Below are 23095 nucleotides of genomic sequence, written 5' to 3'. Positions count from 1 at the left end.
CCAAGCGTCTCGAGGAAGCCAGCGCACCCGCGTACGGCGACGAGATCATTGCCTGCGAGGGCTTGATCCGCCACTTCGACCCCTCCGCACTCCCCGCGAAGGAGACCACCGCTGCCAGCAAGTTCGCCGCCTCCGCCCAGCGCACCGTCGACGACTCCGGCCTCAAGGGTACCCGCATATCCAAGAAAGACACTGAGGAGGAGAGCTACATGGCTGGTACTGGTGGAAAGAAGGGTAAGAAGGGCAAGAAGGGCGGCGCTGCTGCTAGCAAGTTCAACCTCAACATTGGTATCATCGAGGAGCTGGCCAAGGTCGGCGTCGACCCCCCATCAAGCCAGGACGAAGTCCCTGCCACCGTCGAGAAGCTCCAGGCCAAGCTTACCCACTGGAAAGAGGACCAGGACCGCAAGACCAAGGAGGTGAGTGATTCTATATACGACTGCGAGGATGCTGCTAACAAATCTTCAGAACATCGCCAAGGCACAGAAGGAGATTGACAAACTTGAGGCTGAAGAGGCCGCAGAGGACGCAGCCAACGGCAGCACTGACGCCGCTCGCAAGCCCGCCCAGAAGAACCAGGCCGTCAACGGCGACGCATCCGCTGAGGCTGAGCTCGCCCAGGAGAAGGACGCGGCAGCGGACGCTGCTGACGACCTCAAGAAGGCGTCGATTGAGGACAAGGAGACTGCCGCCGACGCATAGAGTTGCGCAGTGTCAAACATTGTCACTAGAGGTGTTCGCCTCTCGGAATCTGGGTCATGTATTTGGGACATTTGCATAGTGTAGGATCTAGCCCACATTTTCATTTCTAGCTTGGGATCTTGGAATCGGTACATTGTCCGCTATTGTTACGAGATACCAGCATGGCATGGGACGGGGTCACGGAGTGGAGTACGATGTGTCTCATTTAGAGGCGTAGCAGACCCAGAGGGTTAATATCACCATCTCATCTTCAATGCGTTTATCAGAGTGACCTGTGCCACTCAAACATGTAGGACTTGGTCACTAGCTTGAAGAAGCATGACATGACGCAAGGCCCTGAACTACAGACTAGAGCATCCGCAACAGGAGCCGGTGCCGGTGACAGCCAAAAGGAGTTACCCCACATACATAGCGGGGTGGATGTGGTTCCCAACGCGTGGTGGTGGTACTGATGACATCACCGGCAAAGTCGTACAAAGTCGCGCGACATACTCAGCTTCTCTCCCACACACTACCTGTTTACCCATAACTACCCATCCAAAGGTATGCTTCCGTCTCGTTTCCTTTCTCAGTGTATCGCAAGAACAGCGCGGAGGTCTCCTCGAACATTGTGTCTACAGAAGCTGACGCCTTCTCCCCAGCTACCAAACAAACACCCCGCTCAACGCGTATTCTCTACAACTACCATCACCATGTCTGGCTTCAGCAACACCGACACCGGCTCCAAGACGGCCGACCCCTACACGCAGAAGAACCTCGAGGAGCCCTCTCTTAAGGAGAAGTGCGAGGACCTGCTCAACTTTGTCGACAAGACCAAGTTCTGCCTGTTGACCACACAGGCCGCAGACAGCGATCTCTTGGCCTCAAGAGCCATGGCCGTCGCTGCAAAGGTAATACACACCCAATTGATGACCAAAGACATGACTGACAAAGAAAAGGAGGGACACGGCTTCGACCTCCTCTTCCACACCAACACCGAGTCCGGCAAGACCGACGACCTCAAGGAGCACAAGTCCGTCAACGTCGGCTTCATCAACAACTCGGGCGAGTGGGCATCCATCTCCGGCCACGCCTCCATTGAGACAGACCGCGATGTTGTCCGCAAGCACTACTCACCAGCGCTCAAGGCCTGGATTGGCGACCTGGGTGACGGCAAGCACGACGGTGGCCCAGAGGACCCGCGCATTGGCATCATCCGCGTCAAGGTCAGCACCGCACAGTACGCCGTGTCGAAGCGAACACAGATTGGCGGTCTTGTTGAGCTAGCGAAGGGCATCGCGACTGGTGAGGCACCAAACGTCAACAAGCTGAGGCATCTTGACGAGGCCGAGATCCAGCAGTACAGGTCGCAGTAGATGTAGATTGGTCAGTCTCAAGATACTCCGGAAAGGGGAAACATGTAGAAGCATGATGACCCAGAAGTAATCAAATAATAAACATACTTCCCACCACCATGTCCTCGTTGCATCAGTGTGAGCAGCTTGTTGGAGCCTGTTGAAACCTAGAATGACGTCACACGAGCGCGTTCCACCCTGGTCCTTCCGCGTCAAACCTCGGCGCCATGCACAACCCAAAGCATTCACCCACCAAACGCCCGTCTTGTCCCCATAACCTCCCTCAGCGCACCCACAATGGAAGACCCAGGTTCGTCGCACCTCCCTAATCCAACCATCCCCCCCATCGCGCGTCTCGCTGACCAAGCCGTCTCGTCGCAACACAGTCAAGGAGATACCCGCCATCATCCACCTTCTCACGCAATCACCCCCGTCGCTCCAGCGCGCTACCATCGACAAATACTTCACACCTGATGCCGCGTTCTCGCATCCATTTTGTAGAACATGGTCGAGGCCGAACTCGAGGTGGTTGGTCGAGAGAACGTATCGGTGGTATAAGATTATGAGTCCGAGGATTGATTGCACAGTGCAGAGCGTCGGTGGGTGCCAGCAACTTTTACGCGCAAGAAGAGCAATACTGATGATGGTGACATAGCATTCGACGAAACTAACCTCGTCCTCTACGCAACCATCTTCCAAATCTTCCGCATCTGGTTTATACCCTTCTACTACGCGCCCGTCCGCCTCACCACCGTCCTCCACCTACGCCAATCCCCTTCCAACTCGTCCTCCTCCCAATCTCCAAAGTCAAAATACTACATCGCCAAGCAAGAAGACCTGTACCAAGTCGACCAATGGATACGCTTCGTCGCGCCGGGCGCCTGGATGTTGATCTGGCTCTGGCAGGCTTGGGCTACGGTGTTTTGCGTCGCGGGGACTGTGCTGCTTTGGCCGATAACGTGGATGGAGGAGAATTGGGGGTGGGGTGAGGGTGTGGGTATGACGAGTGGGACAGGGCTTGTCAAGGGGTTTAGGCTTGTGGGGAAGAATGGGAAGGATGGTGAGGTTAGGGTTGATGGGTTGGCGGAGAAGGAGGTCCTGGCGAAGACGGAGTTGAGGGGTAGGATTGTGGGGTGAGATGAATAGAGAGGGGAGAGGGGGGGAGAGGAGGTGTGTGGCATCCACAGCTGAAGGGTTGCACGACTGGTAGTTAGTCGGATGCATCGGAATAGATCATTTATAGATGGCATGAGGTATATAATCATTTCAAATGGAACCAGCGATAAATTGACCCTCGGAACATCCATCACACCTTTTCCGTCTCCCCGTATATTGCCAGGTGCAACGTCTCTTGCGTAAAAGCAAGACAAAAGGTACAAGCTACAACGCACCCTTTCAATCAATAGTCCATTATTACACCCGTATTACCGAGCGTCAAATTAATCCCTCAACCCGGTCTCAACAACTCCAACAACTGCTGCCACGACCCGTGCTCTCCAACAAGCAGTATACCAGCAAGTACCGTATACCCGTAGTCCGCCGGCTTGGAAGCCAATCCGACTTCAAGCTGTTCGATCTTACTCGCAGTTTGATATTCTCCAACGCCAGCCCAAGTTGCTTCTGCATCACAGGATTAGGCGACAACTGCAGTATCAACAAAGAAACAACACGGAGATACCACTTATGCTTGCCCAAGTTGAAGTCCCGGAGTATATCCCGTTGGAACTTCCAGGACTTGCATTGATGGTTCGCGTATGACGCTAATAGTTCTCAGGTAAAACCGGGGTCTATGTTGAGCGCTCTGCTGGCGTCGACGACTTCGGAATGGATTGTACGGTCATCTTGTATGGAGGAGGCAGAGAGCTGGTGGTATATGCGTGCAATGGTTTTGGAGAGCTGCAGGAGGTGGGCGCTCTTTCTTTTGGAGGAGAGAGCTACGGTGGCCATCGGATGTTGGCCAATCGAGCGGGATTGCTGCTGCGAATTTCTTCAGATTGGCTTCGAGGGAATATGCTACGATCGAGAGAATGTATGGTTGGAGTCGTACTGCTCGAAGTGTTGCTTGTCCTAGTTTAGCGGTGGATGTGGTGTAATCTAGGCCAAGGTCGGAATAGGGAGGTGGCTCTGTCGCGGCTATAGCGGAGGCATTGTCAACAATGGTGGCGAGCTGGAGCGAATCCGACGAAACGGACTGTCAATGTGTGATTATGGAAAAGATGCGATTGGACGAAAAGAGACAGAAATTACTGTGTGGCGAGCGGTGTCCACGCGATCATGTCTTACCGTCTGCGCGAAAGGATTGGCTTGGTGGTGACAAGTCTGGGTCGCCTATTGTTACGATTTGGACCGTTACCGGATTCACATGGGAGGGAGCTCATGGTAGTGCCGTAGTATTCGCAACGTTCATGGCAATTAATGTACGAGCAAACGTCACCTGGGCATGTTACCAAGAGAGACCCTGCAGCCTCCGCGTGTAGATGAGAAGCCATGCTAGGCGCGCTTGAAAACAAGCCTGCATTACTATGAGAATGCCTGTGGTTGATAGCGAGAACACATTTGAATGTACGATTGAGAACGTTCGTGATGGAGGAAACCTGGAGGTGAAATGACGGTGGTCGCGTCGTGTTAGCCCGGCGTGCGCTAAACGCACCACGTGAACACCCGTTTTCCTCCACGCGTCGCGTCGCTCAACCCACCGACACCAAGCTACGATGCACAACACCAACGAGAAGCGAGATTTCCATCACCCATACACGCCTTACAATATCCAAAATGAATTCATGGGCGCTGTCTACACGTGTCTGGAAGACGGCAAAGTCGGCATCTTCGAGTCGCCGACGGGAACCGGCAAATCGCTGAGCTTGATATGTGGCTCGATGACTTGGCTACGCGATCATAAGCGACGGACATTCGAAGAAGGCTTCACGGTAGACGCTGCGAATAGTGAAGAGCCTTCATGGATTGTTGAACACGCCCAGAAGCAGCGGAAGCAGGAAGCGCTTCGGCGTAAACAGGACCTGAACGACCGCATTGCCAAAATCAAAGCCAAAGAGAAGCGTGCGAAAGAACGTTACGAAAGCGGCGAACCCAAGTACAAGAAACAGAAGACTGCGGCAGGCGATACCGAAAATAATGACGAAGCCCAGTTCGCTTTGGATGATTACGAGAGCGATGAGGAGTCTCACAAACGAGCAAGAACCGGCGCGTTTGACGAGTCTGGGCTGTCGGCAGAAACCCAGGCCTTGATGGCATCCCTCGGCTACAGCGCTGATGCATCAAAGGACGACGATGGAGAGGCGCCTGACGAGACAAAGATATTCTTCTGCTCTCGAACACACTCCCAGTTGACGCAATTCTCCAGCGAGCTAGGTCGCGTTAAGATGCCGCCCGCTATTGCCCCGGGCGAAGAGGTGAGCGGCGGCGAGATAGACACACTCGTCGAGGACGTGAAGCACCTTACCCTTGGATCAAGGAAGAATCTCTGCATCAACAGTAAAGTTAACAAGCTCGGCAGCGCCACAGCCATCAACGAACGATGTCTGGAGCTTCAGCAGAACAGCAAAACAGAAAGTCGGTGTCCACATATGCCGACCAAGGAAAGCGAGCCGTTGGTTAATGACTTCCGTGACCATGCGCTTGCGAAGATTAGGGACATCGAGGACTTGGGGGTGCTGGGCAAAAAGCTGGGTGTATGTCCATACTACGCTTCTAGACCAGCAACCAAGTACTGTGAGGTAAGTTGACTATATCTTCCCGCGGTATCTTCGTGTGCTGACAGGCTCAGATCGTAACGCTTCCTTACCCACTACTCCTTCAGCGCACAGCTCGTGAAGCACTTGGTCTCTCACTCAAAGATCACATCGTCATCATCGATGAAGCGCATAACTTGATGGACGCCATCGCAGGCATCTACTCCGTATCCGTAACCCTCGACCAAGTACAACAAGCGCGCGCCCAACTCACAGCCTACCTCCAGAAGTTCCGCAACAAGCTCAAAGGGAAGAATCGCGTGTATGTTGCCCAGACAGTCCGCATCTTGGACTCCATCATCGCCTACCTGCAGTCCATCGACGCCAATGCGAAAGCGATAGACGGCTTGGTAGACATGGCTGCAATCATGTCCGGGAAAGGCGTTGACCAGATCAACATCTACAAGCTCAACACTTACCTCCAAGAAAGCAGACTGGCGCGCAAGGTCGACGGGTACACCGTCTTCGCCGAGCAAGCGGAGAGTGGAAGCACGCAGAGGCTGATTGCAAAGTCGGCCAAAAATGGGCCGCGACATACTGTACCGGTCCTGATGCATGTACAAGCCTTCCTCCTGTCATTGATGAACCCATCTAGCGAAGGCCGCTTCTTCTACGCGAAGGAGGAAGCGTCAGGCACCACATTACGATACATGCTCTTGGACCCAACTTACCACTTCAAAGACATCGTTGAAGAAGCCAGGGCAGTCGTACTAGCTGGCGGCACCATGTCGCCGATGAGTGACTACGAGCAGCATCTGTTATCGTACCTGGATCCCTCAAAGATCATGACACTGTCCTGCGGCCACGTCATTCCGCCATCGAACCTTCTCGCTGCACCCGTCGTTCGAGCTACAAGCGGGGCTGAGTTTGACTTTACGTTTGAGAATCGCAATAAGGACAAGACCATGGTCGATCTCGGCAATGCCATCTTGATATTTGCGCAGCACATCCCGGATGGCGTGGTGGTCTTCTTTCCGAGCTACTCTTTCCTCGACGCTTGCATCGCAGCGTGGAAGCGCATCAGGCTTGCGCCTTCGACGTCCACTTTCTGGGACAGCTTCACCCAAACAAAGCCCGTCTTCCTTGAGCAGCGCAGCCAGCAACAGCCCTCTAAGCAACCACCCGCAACCAAAGAAGCAACCGCAGACTCCGTCCTCACCGCCTACAGCACCGCAATCGCATCAGGCTCCGGCCGCGGCGCCCTCCTCTTCGCCGTAATCGGCGGCACCCTCTCCGAAGGCATAAACTTCAGCGACGCCCTCGGCCGCGGCGTCGTGGTCGTTGGCCTCCCCTTCCCCAACCCACACTCAGCAGAATGGAAGGCAAAAATGCAGTATATCTCCGCCAAACAAGCGAAGAGCGGCGGTGACGGCAAGGCTGCTGCGCGCGAGTTCTACGAGAATGCTTGTATGCGCGCTGTTAATCAGTGTGTGGGCAGGGCGATTAGACATAAGGGTGATTATGCGGCGATTTTGATGTTGGATAGACGGTATGGGAGTAGGCGTATCCAGGATAAGCTGCCGAAGTGGATTCGGGGAAGTTTGACGGGGGGGTTGGGGGTGCGGGATTTGGGGGGGAGGTTGGATGGGTTCTTTGCGGATAAGGCTTAAGGGCTGTCGCGTGTGACCGTAGTATAATCATGCGAAGATACGTTCCATTGTTTTGCACCGCTCTCGTGTGGTCTGAGATTGAGTGTGACTGCGAAAGGTGTGGCTGTATGCGTTGGGGTAATCAGCGACCAATCCGGCTTAGATCGGACGCAAGCACCGTCTCACCTTTCCGAGGTCGCGAACGCGTGTCTTCATCTCCAATCCCATCAATTCACGACTCAAACTCTCGTCTTTGGCGATTTCATGTCGCTATGCAGTGCACACACATCCCGATGATGCCGTGAGCGCGCATCCAGAGTCTAGCAGCGAACGGCTTTGATTGCCATAACGGAGAAGAGGGCGCCCAACCAAGCGGATAGGACCAGCAAGCACTAAGAGAGCATAACCAGAGAAAGCCTGATCAAACAATTCGGTTCAAGATGGCCTCATCTCGGCGACAAAATGGTGAAGAGCGGGGTGCTTATACGACTGTTGCGCAGACCGAGACCGCAAGTGCAAACCTCACGGTACATGGCAAGGACATCGTAAATGAGGAGCAGGATGCCGTGTCTTTCGAAGCGCCTGTTCACATTGGCTCCATACCGACAGCAGAGGATCTGCTGTTCCTGCCTCGCGTAGCGGACACGCTGCCATATGGTGCTTTTCTAGTCGCAGTCGTCGAGCTTTGTGAGCGCTTCGCTTATTACGGACTCTCCGGCCCATTCCAAAACTACATCGCCAATGAATACAACGACCCCAATGGCCTACCTGGAGCTCTGGGCTTGAAACAGAGTGGCGCGACAGCGATGACAAACTTCTTCCAGTTCTGGTGCTACCTTACACCTTTGTTTGGCGCCGTTGTTGCAGACCAGTACCTGGGGAAGTATGCGACGATCAAGTGGTTCAGTTTGGTATACATGGTCGGAATCGCCATTCTCTTCGTTACCAGCTTGCCATGGGCGGTTCGAGGTGGAGCTGCGTACCCTGGACTTATCGTCGCGATGCTTGTCATTGGCCTGGGTACTGGCGGCATCAAGAGCAACGTGTCGCCGTTGATCGCGGAGCAAGTGCGGTCTAACAAGCCTTTCGTCAAGGACTTGCCCGGAGGAAAGCGGGTCATTGTCGATCCGGAGATTACGGTACAGAGAATCTACATGATATTCTACATGTGCATCAACGTTGGTTCGATCTCCGCTATAGCGACAACGATGCTGGAATTACATGTCGGGTTCTGGAGTGCCTATCTCTTACCATTGATCATGTTCTGCGTTGGATACGTGGTACTAGTGAGAGGAAGGAAGCAGTACATCATCAAGCCACCTCAAGGCGGGGTGATTGGCAACTGCTTTCGCGCCCTGTACATCGCCGCAAGGAACGGTGGAGATCTCGACAAAGCGAAAGCTTCCGCTCAAGGGCACGGGAGAAGTAGGTCGAAGGTGACTTGGGACGACAAGTTCATTGACGAGTTGAAGACCGCGCTGGTCGCATGCAAGGTCTTCTTGTTCTTCCCGATCTACTGGCTCTCGTACTCGCAGATGCTGAACAACTTCGTCTCACAGGCTGGTCAAATGGAGTTGCATGGCCTTCCGAACGACATCCTTCCCAACATCGATCCCGTTACTATTATTCTCCTTATCCCGATCATGGACCGCCTCGTCTACCCGTTCATCCGTACACGACTGCACATAGCATTGATGCCAATAACGCGCATCTCTCTCGGCTTCCTCATGGCTGCGCTTGCCATGCTATACGCAGGCGCTCTCCAGTCAAAGATCTACGCGGCGCCACCCTGCTACTTCAGCCCATCAAATTGTGACGCGGGAAAGGTCAGCGAGGGGAAATTCAAACCAAACGAAGTCCACGTCGCATGGCAAGCCCCAGCATACGTTCTAATCGCTTTGAGCGAGATCCTCGCTAGTGTTACCGGCCTGGAACTGGCATATGCGAAGGCACCGGAGAATATGAAGAGCTTCATCATGAGTCTCTTCCTGCTCACAAGCGCTGGTGGCAGCGCGCTGGGTATCTTGATTGCTCCATTGGCAAGAGATCCACACTTGCAGTGGCTATACTTCGGCTTGGCGTTGATCGCCGCTGTCGCGGGCGTTGTGTTCCATCGTATGTTCAAAGACGTTGATGGCGGCCCTGCGGCGAAGTTGGCTGATGCTAGAGAGTACGAGTTGATCGGAAGAGCGAGCGCCGACGATGATGGATATTATAGTGATGATGCGGACCCGGTCCATGGCTCGCAGCGCGCCTGAAGTACGACTGCTTGAGGTGGATCATTTACCTGCACCTATCCTCAAGCCGTGAGCCGGCCGCGCTTCCGCTCCACCGTCCAGCTCCACCCTTCCGCGCACCCCATCTTGTTTCCCCCATCTTGGATGCCCAAGCTAATATCTTTATGGCATACTGCTTGAAATGACTTCCTATGTGACCAGCTACTTCCTGGAGGCTGGTTTTAACCGCACGAGGTTTCTATTGTCGCAAGAGCATTTATAAAACATCATCATAGTCAACGCGTAAGACGGATGACCTCGAGTGTAACAAGAAAAAGCATAGCCAAAAATCGGGGCGCAGCAACTTGTTGATGTCATCGTTCGTTATTTCCGAGACCAATGAATCGCGCCAATCCTTCACATTCTCACTCATGTCGCGACACTTCGACCATTCTGACCCATTAGCATTGGCTCACATGTAGACATGGAGTCATCGCAGTTCGACTCCTGGCTCACACCTCAGAGCCATACCGTTTCAAAGTCAGAGCTGACATTATACCGACCTCTATGATTCGATGACGCTGTGGATTCGGGCGGACGCTCGCTTGCCGCTCTCCGCGGAATGACGAACTCCGAACCCTTACCAACCACGTTCGGCCGAACCCATTTCATCATCCGCGCAGGAGTGTGGCTTGACTATTCCTATGAAATATGAACCAAGCCGCGGGGAAAGGCTTGTTTCCACTGTGCCTTCTCCCCATATTCTCAACACTACCGTCCGCCATGGAGAAGCTCGAGCGATTCTTGTCGCGGCCAACAGCGAAGCCATACAAGACGCGCGATATAGAAGCTTCCGAGGAAGTCCACCTCAACGATGAAGGCCTTCTTGAGTTCGGCCCCGACGACATCGAGAATCCCAAAAATTGGTCCACCGCACGAAGATGGTATATCACCGTAGTGTCGGTTACGCTAGTTGTGAACGCCACGTTCGCGTCGTCCAGCCCATCTGGCACGCTTGAGTCTCTATCAACAGACTTACACGTCTCTACCGAGGCTGGGGGGCTCGTCATTACTCTGTTCCTCCTTGGGTACTGCGCTGGTCCGCTTATCTTCGCCCCACTTTCCGAATTCTTTGGTCGCAGATACATCTTCTACGTCACATTTACCCTTTACCTGGCCTTCAACTTCCTATGCGCTTTCACGCCTAACTTCGGCGGGCTCCTAGTTGGCCGATTCTTGACGGGGACGTTTGCGAGTGCCCCTCTTTCCAATGCACCAGGTGTATTGGCGGACATCTGGGGACCACTGGAGCGTGGAAATGCAATGGCTGCCTTCTCGATGATGACTTTCATCGGTCCATCACTTGGACCCGTCATATCAGGCTTCCTGGAATTGAAGAGAGACTGGAGATGGTGCTTCTACGTCCTTCTTTGGCTGGGCGGCGTTACCGAGTTACTAATGTTCACGATCCCAGAGACATTGCCATCAATCGTGCTCCGCAACAAAGCCAAGCGCATAAGAGCTCTGAAGATTCCTGGATATGAAGAGGTCAAGGCACCAGTCGAAGTGACGGATAGAACGCTTGCAGGCATGTTCCATGTTGCTCTCACGCGACCGTGGAAGATCCTCATCGACCCCATCTCCTTCGCGGTCGCCATCTATCTCGCAGTCGTGTATGCCCTACTGTACATGCTCTTCACCATCTATCCCATTGTTTTCCAACAACGTCGGGGTTGGAACTCTGGCGTTGGCGAGCTACCGCTCATTGGCTCTGCTCTTGGTGCCGCCATCGGTGGGGCTATCATCTTTGCCAACACAGCTAGGGACAGAAAGAAGGCAGAAGCCGGCTACAAAGCCACACCAGAAGATCGTCTTCCTGTGGCGATGCTCGGCGGCGTCATGTTCCCCATCACTATGTTCTGGTTCGCGTGGTCTGCAGAGTACAACAGCGTTCACTGGGTCGTTCCCACGCTCGCTGGTGTCTTCCTCTCGACATCCATCCTCCTTATCTTCGTCGCATACCTCAACTATCTCACAGATACGTACCTCATGTACGCTGCAAGTGCGTTAGCAGCGAACACGGTCGTGCGCTCGGCCGCAGGTGCTGCCGCGCCTTTGTTCACGCAGTACATGTTTGACGCTCTTGGTGTGGGTGGTGGCGGTTCTCTCATTGCTGGAGTTGCTTGCTTGCTTGCGCCTATTCCATTCATCTTCTATAAGTATGGCGGGCCGATTAGGGAACGGTCGAAGTTTGCGCCTACTCCGTCGAAAACGCCCGAGCCGAATGCTTCTAAGCCTTAGGCGAGAGGCTATTGTAAGACAATGAGTTGATACATAACATATTTGTAAATGCAAGAATCGTATCGCTATATTTTCAGAGCATTGCAGTCTTGTCGGAACTCGCTACATGACGCCTCTTTTTCAAGCTCTTCATGCTGGATGTTCGCACCACTTTGCCCATATGCACCATCGATGTGTGGCTGAGTCTTCCGTCTCGGTTGATGCAATCGTTGCTTGCCCGGATCGAAGCAGAGCATACCGCACCTTGGAAGAGATATTCAAGAAAGCGATATATTGTTTGCTAGCTGTGTTGGTGAAAACCGCCAACGAGGACGTTCGATATTGGCCTGCTTCCAAGTACGGCAACTGGCGGAAGCGTTCTGTCGTCTACGGGTACTATGTCGGCTCAATTTCGCCTAAGCCTCAACGTCCGTGTCGGGCCGTGGACCTGCACAGGGTGCGCATCATGTGCTTTGTTGTTGACACCGAAGGACGTTTGGGCAGGACTCGTGCAGTGGGTTTCCCAACGGCTGCGACTCGGGCTCCGCATGTGGCCAGCCTTCTTGAGATGTCGCTGGGCATGCTGATACCACGTGAGTCTTCGCATTCGTGTTTGGTGCTTACTGTGCTGCACGACTCTATACTCTACGGATTGGCATTGTCTGTTGGTCGGATTGCAGAACGGATGCTGAAGTAGCCAACCGGTGCCAGTACGGCCGGCTCGTGTCGACCGTCATCGTTAACGCGACTCATGCTCAATCTGATTATTCTGCGACCGCGCTTTTTGAAGCTGGTATGCGGGTTCTGGTGCGACAATTGGTGGCGATGTATCGTGAGAATCATTGGTTGGTGAAGAGGAGGCAGCTTCTCGAGGTCCTGTCTGTCCATCGCGGTCCCAACCAATTCAACACTTCAACAACGCAATTGCATAGCTCGCCGTTCGCGAGCACTATACCGGATTGATGCGCATGATGATCAGACATACGGCGCGATAGACGCTTGTGTAATGCTTAAAATCTGCCACGAGAGAGACGGCGTTCATCCCCACAACTGGCATGCTTGACAGCCTGTGTGTTGAGCTGAGCTTCAGCCAATGAGCTCACTTGTCATCTTTGCAAAGGCGACGCGCATTGCGCTGACGTGACCAAGAAGTGCTGAGCGTCTGGAAGCGGCGCCGGTGTCGGGTGAGAAGGAATTGCTATACTGCCAAACAGTCGTAGCATTCCTAGCGTAGTAAGCAATTCAATGCCCGGTGGTGCCGGTAGGGAAGAGCCAGCCTCCAGTCAATGCGTGGATACGGAACACGGGGGATCTTTTTAGCGATTCTCCGTGATTGGTTGAGAGGTCGTGCCCCTGATCATTCCTCGAACCCAAGCACCGAAGTAAAACCACTACTTCGCGTGCTTTGAGCCTCGTTCTGTCAGCAATGTGCTTACCGGTCGTTCTTTCGGAAAGTGTGTCTCTTGGTTGCGCGCCTATAGTGTTGATGACGTGCGAAGACCATGCAGCCTCGAAATGTTTGAGACTCTGAGCCCGCTGTATGGTAGCTTGAAGGACCTACGCTAAGCAGTATCAAGCTCCAAGCGGCGTTGAAAGCGCATTCTCTTCTTCGTGGTGTGTGGAGGTTACTGGAAGTGTCGTCGCTGAACGATGGCGGGCTGACGTCGGAGACGGCGGTATGTAAGATTACCCAGACATCCTAGACTAAGGCTTCAAGTTCGAGCGACGAACCAAGCGGACAAGGTTTCTCGAAATGAGATGATGGAGTCGCCTTACAAAAGGCTCTTGACCTCATTGTCTTCTCCATTCGCTTCGTGGAAGACTTTACCATCGCTCTACCTCACCATTGTCGCTCATTAAACAACCTTACCATACTTCAGCCTCGCCATCATCGACGACGATGAAGAACCTCTTGGTAGCGACCGTATTGACGGCCGCGACTGCTACTACAGCCCAGAACGCCCCATTCGTACAATGCCTTCAAGCGGCCCTCAGCAACGACACCAGCACTTGGATGTTGCCAAACGATCCGATGTTCTTGCAGGGAGATGTGCACCCATACAATCTCAACTACAACACCGTTCCGGCTGCCATTTCATTTCCAAAGACGCAAGAGCAAGTATCGGAAGTTGTCAAGTGTGCGCATACCGCAGGAGTTGCAGTACAGGCGCGCAGCGGCGGCCATAGCTATGCGAACTATGGTAAGACTGAACCCAGAAGGAAGAGTTGTAGTTGTGAACTTACTAACACGAACCCCACATATAGCATTAGGAGGGTCCAACGGCTCCCTAGTGGTGGATATGAAGAACATGGCTTCCTTCGCCTACAATGAGGATGACCACACGGTGACTTTTGGTCCAGTAAGTCACTCCCTCATACTACACGTGTCATGAACGCCCTTTGTTGTACGTGCGCTGACCTGCGCGCCTTTCACAGGGGAACCTCCTTGGCAACATCTCTGAGAAGCTATTACCTCTCAAGCGGGTCATGGCATACGGGGAAGTAGCCGTCATCGGCACGGGTGGTCACTTGACCATTGGAGGTCTCGGGACGCTCAGTCGCCAGCTGGGCGTGGGAGCCGATCAAATCGTGTCAGCGCAATGTGTACTCGCAAATGGCACCGCCGTGACAGCTAGTGCAAGCACGAACCCCGACTTGTTCTTCGCCATCCGAGGCGCCGGTTTCTCTTTCGCTATCGTTACAGAGTTCACCATGAAGACTGCACCCGCCCCGACGGAGATCACCAAATATGCGTACACCATCGCGGCCGACGACGCGAATTCCTTTGCAAGCACATTCCAAGCATGGCAGAAGTTTGGCACGCAGCGCAATCTTGACCGCCGGTTTTCCAGCACTATGACTCTCAGCCAGGGCTCGATGGTCATCAACGGCAACTTCTACGGGCCGAAGTCCGACTTCGATAAGCTGAACGCGCAGTCTATCCTCCCTGCCAATGGCTCAAACGTCGTTGTGGACATCACCGTTGGCCAGATTCCGTTCCCGGGACTCGGCGACCCTGATCTGACAGCGAGCGGCAGCTTCCCCATCCCGTTCTATGCCAAGAGCGTCAAGACGCCAAATAACAAACTCCTGTCGAACGAAGCCATCAAATCTATGTTCTCCTATATCAATGCTACTGAGAAGGGGTCACCCGTATGGCTCGTGATTTGGGATCTCGAAGGCGGTGCCATCTCCGATGTGCCGCAGACCGCAACTGCATACTGGCACCGCGATGCGGCCTACTTCATGCAGAGTTATGTCGTTAATCTTGGGGGACCTGTTACCGACGCGTCCAAGAAGTTCTTGTCCGGCCTTAGCAGCTTGGTGCAGAAGGAGACGTGCGATCAAAGCGCGTACCCTGGCTACGTCGATCCCGAGCTTGCGCATCCTCAGCAGTCGTACTGGGGCGGCAATGTGCAACGTCTGCAGCAGATCAAGGCGGCAGTCGACCCTGATAATGTCTTCCGGAACCCTCAGAGTGTGCCGACTCAACACCAGGCCCAACAGCGTCGGCAGACCTTTACAGGAGCAGCGATACAACCCTACGCAGGGCAATATGGTCTGTTGCTTTCCTGCATTCTATTAGCGGCAGTCTTGTATGTTTAATCGTACACAACCTAGAAAGTGGAGTAGAAGACATTGCATGTGGTAGTAATGAAATGCAGAGTTGGTAAACTACAGTTCCCTGCCGTGACGGTTATGTTCTCAGTGGCGGCCTTCAAAAGACGCAAGTATATCCGATAATGTGCAATTGCGCTCATGAAGGTATTGAGATCTCGAAGCATTTAGACAGCAGCGGCTGGCCAGGCTAGAACGAGGACGCAATTTGTGCGGATTTGGTTATGATTGTGAACCTGCTGCGTTTGCGTGAAGTTGCATGCGGCGATACGCTTCGCTGCCGCTATGATGCGGTGAAAGAAGACGATTGGCTTAGGTGCTTGGGCAAGCACGGGCTGACATCTCGACACCCCGGGGCCGCGACTGACCAACAACGAACCCGTCGCGACCGTTCCCCACGACCCGAATAATGCCTTGCGTAACAACCGATACCATAATCGCGACTGGCTTGCGCTCCTACCAGCGCATCCCATTCCGATGGATGCTGCAAGACGTCTTCGCGAATTCTCGCGATTATAGCAACGATTGGTCCAACTTGCACGACGTCGCCGCTGCTGTGCCACTGGGACTGACGCGATAGTAAGAGACGCAAAAGGCGGCTGAGATGACACGGGCTCATGGGCACGCGCTTAAGCGGCCTAGCCTGCGCAATGTACGAAAGCTTCTCTGATCATTCTGTGGCTATCGCGAAGAGGATAGGCGCAGCTCGGAGTCGCAAGAGCTGTCTACGACTCCACAGGCGAAAGGCAGTTACAGGAAAAACCGGTACACATTGCGACTGCAGATGCGGCCAAGTGTTGCGTATGCTTGCGCAAACCAAGGAGAGCCTGCAGTGACCAGCCACAACTACCCCTCCGAAGCTGAATGAGCATCACGCCAGGCTGCACCTTACACCGGAAACTGGTGTCAGCTGTCACATAAAGGCGTCGCATCGCCTCCCCATTACCATTCAGCAACGCAAGACAACAACACATTGTCTCAATCATGTTCCATGTATGCGCTAGCGGCCTGGACGAAGGACAGGAGGCGAACTTCAGCGGCGGTCTTGTAGAGATAGCAGCTCTGACTGCTGTAATTGGGGGTTCGACTGCTGAATTGATTGCTTTGGGGAATCGCGGCGCTTGCGGTTTGCCATGGGCAGCTTTGAGCTCCTTTGGGTCGATCTTTATTGTTAAAGCATGCATATCCGCTTGCACACCAGGATGGCTTCGAGATACCGTCGGTGTGAGGACTAGTGGGTCTGACAAGGCCGTTGGGTGTTGCATGAAGCTAAGTAGGAAGGCAAACAGTCCCGTAGTCACTGGCAGTGCTGTTGGAGTGACGGTGAAATGGACCAAGGTACGTCAAGACCCAAAAGTTCGTGTGGAGACGTGTCTAATCGGCTTCAGAACAGCGAGGGTTCTACGTTGATAGCCACTGGAAGCGAAGATTTCGAAGACGTTTACGCTTTCGATGAATGGACGGCTGGCCCATTGCGATCTTGTGCAGTAGCCCAACCCGGAGAGCATCTGCAAGCCCACGTCTACATGCGAGATCATTACTGGGAGATTGCGCAACGCTCGCAAACCAGGGACGACTGGATCGTTACGTTCGCAACCTTGCTGAAGGTCGTGGAGATGTATTTGCTCTACTACTTCGGTTCTCGACGAGTCTTCCTGGTCACAGGAGCCATCTGGGCGTACACATTCCTCTCAGCGATCATTTTGCAGTGGTTTCACGTCGGAAGGGCTACAACGGCCGGTGAGCAGCCAACAAATTTCGACGTTGTGTCGGGATCGCTGCCTACACCTCAAGTCATCGGAGGCGAGCGGAGGGTTCTCTTCGGGGTACCTGTCAACCTTCGCAAAGGTCGCGCGTGGCAAGTTTTCTGGATCTTAGGCGCCGTCGTTTGCGTCACTTCTCTCCTCGGTACATATGCCATTCTTTCCAACGAGCCGACCATTTGTTTCCGGATCTGGCTTGGTTTCCAAGTAATTTGGCTTGCGCTTCGATCGATCTTCTTCCACTTTGCTCAGCAGGTAGACGATATGAAGCATATCATTACACCGACCATTACGGATGAGAACCGACCACCGGAGTCAAGCCTGCGGCTCTTGGGACTAGCGATTGGTGTCTCGAAGCATCAGATTCTGAATCATCCCCGCGGTGTGCTTAGCTATGCGAACGACGCACAAGATCCCGTGGTCATCAGGAAACTTTTGAGCGACGCGAATCTGGAATATACCAAACACTTTGAGCTTCCAACGCGCGGAAATCCCGGACTCGAGTTCAACATCTCTGTCGTCGCAGTCATCGGCGACACGTTGCTCTCGAGTGTCGCATGGCTTATGGGATCGCCGCTCACCGGGATGGACCTCTACGATTCGTGCATTTTGGCTGTTCGCGTCTCCGGCACGACTCAACTGATACCGTCTTGTCGAGTGCTTTCCGGTCGCATCACCAGCGAACAAGTCCCGGATCCCGAGACGACGTTGCCTTCCAACTTCCGACCCAAAGGCGCAGCAAACGAGGGCCACAACATTAGCTGGCGGTACTGGATACCATGCGACGGGAAGAAATGGCTGTGGTACAGCACCCCATGGGCGACGACCACGAAGGACGACTTGGGTATCACGGGTACGAGGAAGATGACGGTCACGACGGGAGATGGCATAACCAAAGAGCTCTTGTCGGGGACGTTGCAAATCAGTATGAGCGACGTGCAGGCTGTCAAGGATGCTGTCGCGCAGTCTGCGAAGGCAGCTACAATACTTCGAAACATGCTGAAAGAAGATTTTACAACGTTCGGGAAGAGCGCAAAGTCGTAGCGCAATAAAAGCAACGTAAGTACAGCCACAACTAGTCCTCAGAAGCTGACCGAGCATCACGCCAGGCTGCGCCTCACACCAGAAACTGGAGAAGGTTCCCCGTACAATAACTACCCAATACGAGATACGATTCTTTGTGGGGTAAGGCACAGTGCGGGGTACCTTGCACACAGAGCTTGCCCTTAGCTCCTAACAACGCTCCGATTGGATTGGCCAATGGAAAGCAAATAACTAGTACGCAGATCCTCAATGCCTGCCGAAGCTACATCGCGTCGGTTACCTTTGCACCGGGAGTCACAACTCTACCGGCTATCCCTCCTCCACCTTCCGAACATGAAGTTCTTGTTGTTTTTGTACGGACGATCACTACTTATAACTGCGGTCCGGTCGCATTGTGATCGAAAGGCTTGTGAAATCCACCTTGCACGGAAGCAGCGATGAATCTCTTTCAGCGTCTTGCGATTGTGACAACTCTTGTCAACACGTTGACAACTGCGTAAGCCTCTAGAAATACATACAAAAGACCGTTGACTTACAATCATAGCTTTGTGAATTATGGCTCGATTGCACCTAAATCATACCTACAGCAATCCACGCCTTCATCATCTGGCTTGCAGCCATGGACGAATGCTACCCTGATTCTATCGCCAGCCAGCCCGCTTGTTACACTCGACTATGGTACCGAAGTAGCTGGCTTCCCGTTCTTCTATGTTTCATCAAATTCTGGAACAGTACAAATCGAAGTAAAGTACAGCGAAGAATACCGCGGCGTGGAAGAGCCATTCTCAGATGGGCCTTGGACATTCTCGAACGGACTATCCAACTCTTTCCGAGTAGAAACTTTCAACGTCACGAACACGGGATACATTGAGAGCTTCTTCGTTCAAGGAGGCCAGCGATGGCAGACCGCACGGTTGATCACGAATGGCTCCGTCACCATCGACAATCTAGGATTTCGTGCAACAAGCTCGAACTTGTACGCCGAAATGCTACCAGGCCGCTTACAGACATCCGATAAGACTTTAAATCGCGTCCTAGACCTCGGAGGTCGCGTCGCTCAAGTAGCATGCATAGATGCTGGTAATGCACCATCTACGTGGGAGATCACAAAAGAAGGAGCATATATTCGGGGCCAAACCAGTGCGCAATCTTCTCTAGGAGTCGACGCAGTCAATTACACACTCGAATTCGACGTAAAGATCGCCCGCGGCGGCGCTGGCTGGAGAGTAGCAAGTGCAATGCAACCACTCGGGCCTTACTTCGTGCTTACATCCGAATACCCTGAGCGGGATACCTTCGCAAACACAAACCGGACCCTCTTACCTTCAAACACACTGGCGTTCACTAGTGGATGGAGTCTAGTAAACCAGAGCACACTAGCTGTGCCAGAAGCCCAGTACTTCACTATCAACACAACCATCAAGGAAAACACGTGGTATCGCATGAGCACATCGATTGAGGAGACTGGATATCGGGTGGGCCTAAACGGAACCGATATTGCGTTCGTACCTTTACCTCCACCAGCAGCCCCAGGGAACTTTGGCACTCCCTCTCGATACCAAGGTACATGGGGCTTCGGCGGCATGCAGGACCAGATCGCGTATTACAAAGACGTGACTGTCACTGCTGGAAACGGCACCATTATATATCGCAATCCCCTGACAAGCGAAGATACCTTGGCCGAGTATCAAGTCGCACCTCTCGAACACTCAGTCTGCCTTGATGGTGCCAAACGGGATCGACTGGTCTGGACAGGAGACTTCTATCACACTGTGCGTGTCGTCTCAACTTCGACTGCTCGATTTGACTACCTCTTGGGCACTATTGTATACGCGCTAAGCTTTCAGCTCGGTGAAGGTCCGTATGCTGGCTTCACTCAGATCTCTACCAACCTTGGAGCCCGACCCCAGTACAAAGAAGCAAATATTGCAAATTACGCTGGGTTGGTAGACTACCAAGACCTGTTCTTAGCAGGCATTGGCCGATACTTCCGCTACACTGGAGACTGTGACGGGCTAAAACCTCACTGGGATCAGATTAAGAGACTTGCCACTGCGAGACTGGCTTTCATCGATCCCACATCTGGTCTCATTGGAGGTTCTCCAGAGGTGCCATACCCATTCAGCTTCCTCGGGCCAGCCAACGGTAGTGCAACGACTGGCCTCTTTGCTTATATGCTAGAGGAGATTGCGCCAGTTGCACTTGCGATCGGAGACGAAGAGGCTTCGACATATTACTCCCAAACGGCAAGCAGATTGCGCAAGGCCCTCAATCATGAGCTATGGAACGATCAGCTCGGAACATACTCACTCTCGACCACCGACCGAGGCAACTTCTCTTTGACTGGTATCGCCTGGGCGATCCTATCTGGTGCAGCCAACGATACCCAAGCAGCATCCTCCATTGCCAAGCTTGAGGAACTTCGTTTCGCAGTAGGCTACAAAACCACCTCGAGTGACTTGGAGACAGACGACTACCAGCTTGCTCCCAATCCATCAGGATTCCTGTTGGAAGCGCTGTTCAAGTCAAGGCGTGACTTCGGAGTAAACAGCACATCTGCCATCAAGCACCTACTCGACAACCTGTGGGGTAGCATGGTCAGCCAGGACAAGTTCTACTCTGGCGCGAGTTGGGAATACGTAAAGCCTGATGGTTCTCCTGGTATTGATCTTTTTACCAGCTTGGCACATCCATGGGGTGCAGCTCCAACGTATGTACTGCCAGAGTACCTTCTTGGCGTCATTACAAACTCTCCCGGGTACGGAACGGTTGTTATCACTCCCATGATAGGGTTCTTGAACCTGTCTGAAGTCAACGGGACGGTACCGACGCCCAATGGGCCGATCAAGGTGGCGTGGGCGTTGAGCGGCACGAACGTTGCTTTCACGGTTGTTGTACCGACTGGTACGACGGCTGCGCTACAGTTGCCAGCTGGCGCGACTGTGATTGGCAGGAGCTTGCGCAACGGAAAGCTTGATCTGTCTTGTGGAATGACGGAATTGAGAATAGATACAAAAGTATAACTATAATTCCATTCGGGCGAGAGCCTATCCTACACCTCTAGTCTTCCGGCTCCGTGTACTGACTTCGATCCGGCTCCTTGTTGCTAAACTGCGGGCGCTGGTACATGATTGCTTTCTCGTCGAACCGCCAATTTGTCCACATTGAATTCTGTACCCTGTCCGTCGAACAACAACTATGAGTATTACGGTGGTGCTATCCTTTGGTCTCCTCGTAAGGTCAATCGGGCTTGGGACGATGAAGCAGTTCGACAACAACAACAGCAACAACAAGAACAACTTCAGAAAGCTAACAGATCTCATATGAAGGAGCAAACTCGGTTGTACGAGCTTTATCAAGTTCAGGAGAAGCGTGTTGAGAGAGAGAGAGACTCAAGGAGGTGAGGGAGAAGGAGAGAGCCGCCAAGGAGGCTGAAAAGGAGCGCCAGAAAGCAGCTCGCGACGTTGAAGAAGCTATACAACTGTCCCAAACGGGTAAGCGCAAGGTCTCGCAAGCCTGGAAGCCCCCCAGAAAGCGTCAGAAACGTGCTGTTGTTGTTCCATCTCATGTTCAAGCTGAGGAGGCTGCATTAGCCGCCCCAGCGCGTACCACCCGCCTTGGCCGCAAAACCACGCTACCAAGTAAATATAAGTAGCACAAGTTGATCGCAATGATATAATCAGTACAGCTCTACAAGATCTCGCATCAATAGCTATTGTTGGTGGTGATACAGCCTCATTTTTCCAGTTATTCATGTTGTTGAGGTGATCGTCGCTCGCACATGATCATCGCGCGCACAGACACAGTAGCACTCACGTTACTAGACCATTCCGATCACTGGTTAGAACTTCACTCTCTTCTGCGTGCTGAATATCAAATTTTACTGTTGAACTGTCTGCTAAGTCTGCTCATCGCAGTATAATGCCCTATTTAGGGCAATAGTTCACATATGCCAAGATGATTGGAAGATTACTGCTGTTAACTAGGCCTCCAACCGCTTCTGTAACGTGCTCGGGGCTTATTGCCAAATCTAGCAAGACAGTCGCAGCAATGACAGCTAAGCCCCGAGCACGTTACAGAAGCGGTTGGAGGCCTAGTTAACAGCAGTAATCTTCCAATCATCTTGGCACGCAAATCCGGTCGGCACGGTAGTTCCGCCAACACGAGCCAAATGGAAGCGGTAAGGATTAGCTAGGTAGCGCCTGATATAGGATGATACATAGATGATAGCCATATCTGGTACAGTGCTGACCAAAATCGGGTTTCCGGTTCGCGCCACGCCGGTTGTTCATGGCGCACGGCCGTTCTGCAAGGTACTTACCTAACAGGTGCTAGCGCCGCGTAGGTCAATTCATTCACTGTGTATAATCTCACTCCAGCTTTACTCCCCTGTTCGATCGCAGTCGTCGACAAAATCTTGGAACCTAGTGGATCGTGGTATTGCCTCTATTAATCAAGTGTATTTTCCTTAATCTCAAAGGCACTTAGTCTGTCATTGTGTACATTCCGAGTGTTTCCAGGTTAGGAGCGAGTTGAGTGGCATGGTAGAAGCACCTAGCATGCTTACGTGGTCTTGTATCGTATTATGCTTTAACTAGCCCAGACGAGTGTGTAATCTAGTCGTTAGTCTCAAGCAAAGCGTCTTGGCCACTTCTTCTGCCAGAGCAAGTTACTTCAGTGTTCTTTATATAAGACACTGCAGCATCAGCATCTCTATATAAGTCGTTAAGGTTCCCCCTTCAAATCATCAGACGCCAGGTCATCAACATCAACAAGCACCCACTATTCAGATTCAGTTCT

General features: G+C 53.0%; 7 protein-coding genes across 7 annotated transcripts; all 7 read left to right on the top strand.

The window, feature by feature from the left end:
* Positions 1 to 1217: 1217 nt before the first annotated feature.
* BKA58DRAFT_394880 (uncharacterized protein) lies at positions 1218 to 2155 on the top strand. The gene is made up of 3 exons (XM_046171231.1): positions 1218 to 1245; positions 1344 to 1592; positions 1641 to 2155. Exons 2-3 carry the CDS (start codon positions 1395 to 1397, stop codon positions 2055 to 2057), a joined length of 615 nt encoding a protein of 204 aa, XP_046019907.1. The 5' UTR covers positions 1218 to 1245; positions 1344 to 1394; the 3' UTR covers positions 2058 to 2155.
* A 178-nt stretch (positions 2156 to 2333) lies between these two features.
* Positions 2334 to 3173, top strand: BKA58DRAFT_415195 (uncharacterized protein; the record flags this gene model as incomplete). Its single annotated transcript, XM_046172532.1, has 3 exons — positions 2334 to 2346; positions 2423 to 2635; positions 2692 to 3173. 3 exons carry the CDS (start codon positions 2334 to 2336, stop codon positions 3171 to 3173), a joined length of 708 nt encoding a protein of 235 aa, XP_046019906.1.
* Positions 3174 to 4747: 1574 nt separating this feature from the next.
* Positions 4748 to 9632, top strand: BKA58DRAFT_406475 (helicase C-terminal domain-containing protein; the record flags this gene model as incomplete). The annotated part of the gene is made up of 3 exons (XM_046171961.1): positions 4748 to 5770; positions 5815 to 7344; positions 7755 to 9632. The coding sequence occupies 3 exons, from the start codon at positions 4748 to 4750 to the stop codon at positions 9630 to 9632; spliced, it is 4431 nt and encodes a 1476-aa protein (XP_046019905.1).
* A 741-nt stretch (positions 9633 to 10373) lies between these two features.
* Positions 10374 to 11891, top strand: BKA58DRAFT_406474 (MFS transporter; the record flags this gene model as incomplete). Its single annotated transcript, XM_046171960.1, has 1 exon — positions 10374 to 11891. The coding sequence occupies one exon, from the start codon at positions 10374 to 10376 to the stop codon at positions 11889 to 11891; it is 1518 nt and encodes a 505-aa protein (XP_046019904.1).
* Positions 11892 to 13770: 1879 nt separating this feature from the next.
* On the top strand, positions 13771 to 15476 carry BKA58DRAFT_326418 (putative glucooligosaccharide oxidase; the record flags this gene model as incomplete). The annotated part of the gene is made up of 3 exons (XM_046168067.1): positions 13771 to 14071; positions 14136 to 14230; positions 14307 to 15476. 3 exons carry the CDS (start codon positions 13771 to 13773, stop codon positions 15474 to 15476), a joined length of 1566 nt encoding a protein of 521 aa, XP_046019903.1.
* A 996-nt stretch (positions 15477 to 16472) lies between these two features.
* BKA58DRAFT_406472 (uncharacterized protein) lies at positions 16473 to 18295 on the top strand (the record flags this gene model as incomplete). The annotated part of the gene is made up of 2 exons (XM_046171959.1): positions 16473 to 16826; positions 16877 to 18295. The coding sequence occupies 2 exons, from the start codon at positions 16473 to 16475 to the stop codon at positions 18293 to 18295; spliced, it is 1773 nt and encodes a 590-aa protein (XP_046019902.1).
* A 437-nt stretch (positions 18296 to 18732) lies between these two features.
* Positions 18733 to 21318, top strand: BKA58DRAFT_444895 (Six-hairpin glycosidase-like protein; the record flags this gene model as incomplete). Its single annotated transcript, XM_046174109.1, has 2 exons — positions 18733 to 18791; positions 18840 to 21318. The coding sequence occupies 2 exons, from the start codon at positions 18733 to 18735 to the stop codon at positions 21316 to 21318; spliced, it is 2538 nt and encodes an 845-aa protein (XP_046019901.1).
* Positions 21319 to 23095: the final 1777 nt, after the last annotated feature.

This window comes from Alternaria rosae (genome assembly GCF_020736505.1).
Source record: "Alternaria rosae strain MPI-PUGE-AT-0040 chromosome Unknown BKA58scaffold_14, whole genome shotgun sequence".
NCBI lineage: Eukaryota > Fungi > Ascomycota > Dothideomycetes > Pleosporales > Pleosporaceae > Alternaria > Alternaria rosae.
This window is presented reverse-complemented; position numbering and strand designations above follow the sequence as displayed.

Bases quoted from the DNA above. Each gene is read 5' to 3' on its own strand.
- BKA58DRAFT_394880 (XM_046171231.1), top strand. From the start codon at position 1,395: ATGTCTGGCTTCAGCAACACCGACACCGGCTCCAAGACGGCCGACCCC. The intron at 1,593-1,640 runs GTAATACACACC...GACAAAGAAAAG, and splicing joins CCATGGCCGTCGCTGCAAAG to GAGGGACACGGCTTCGACCT.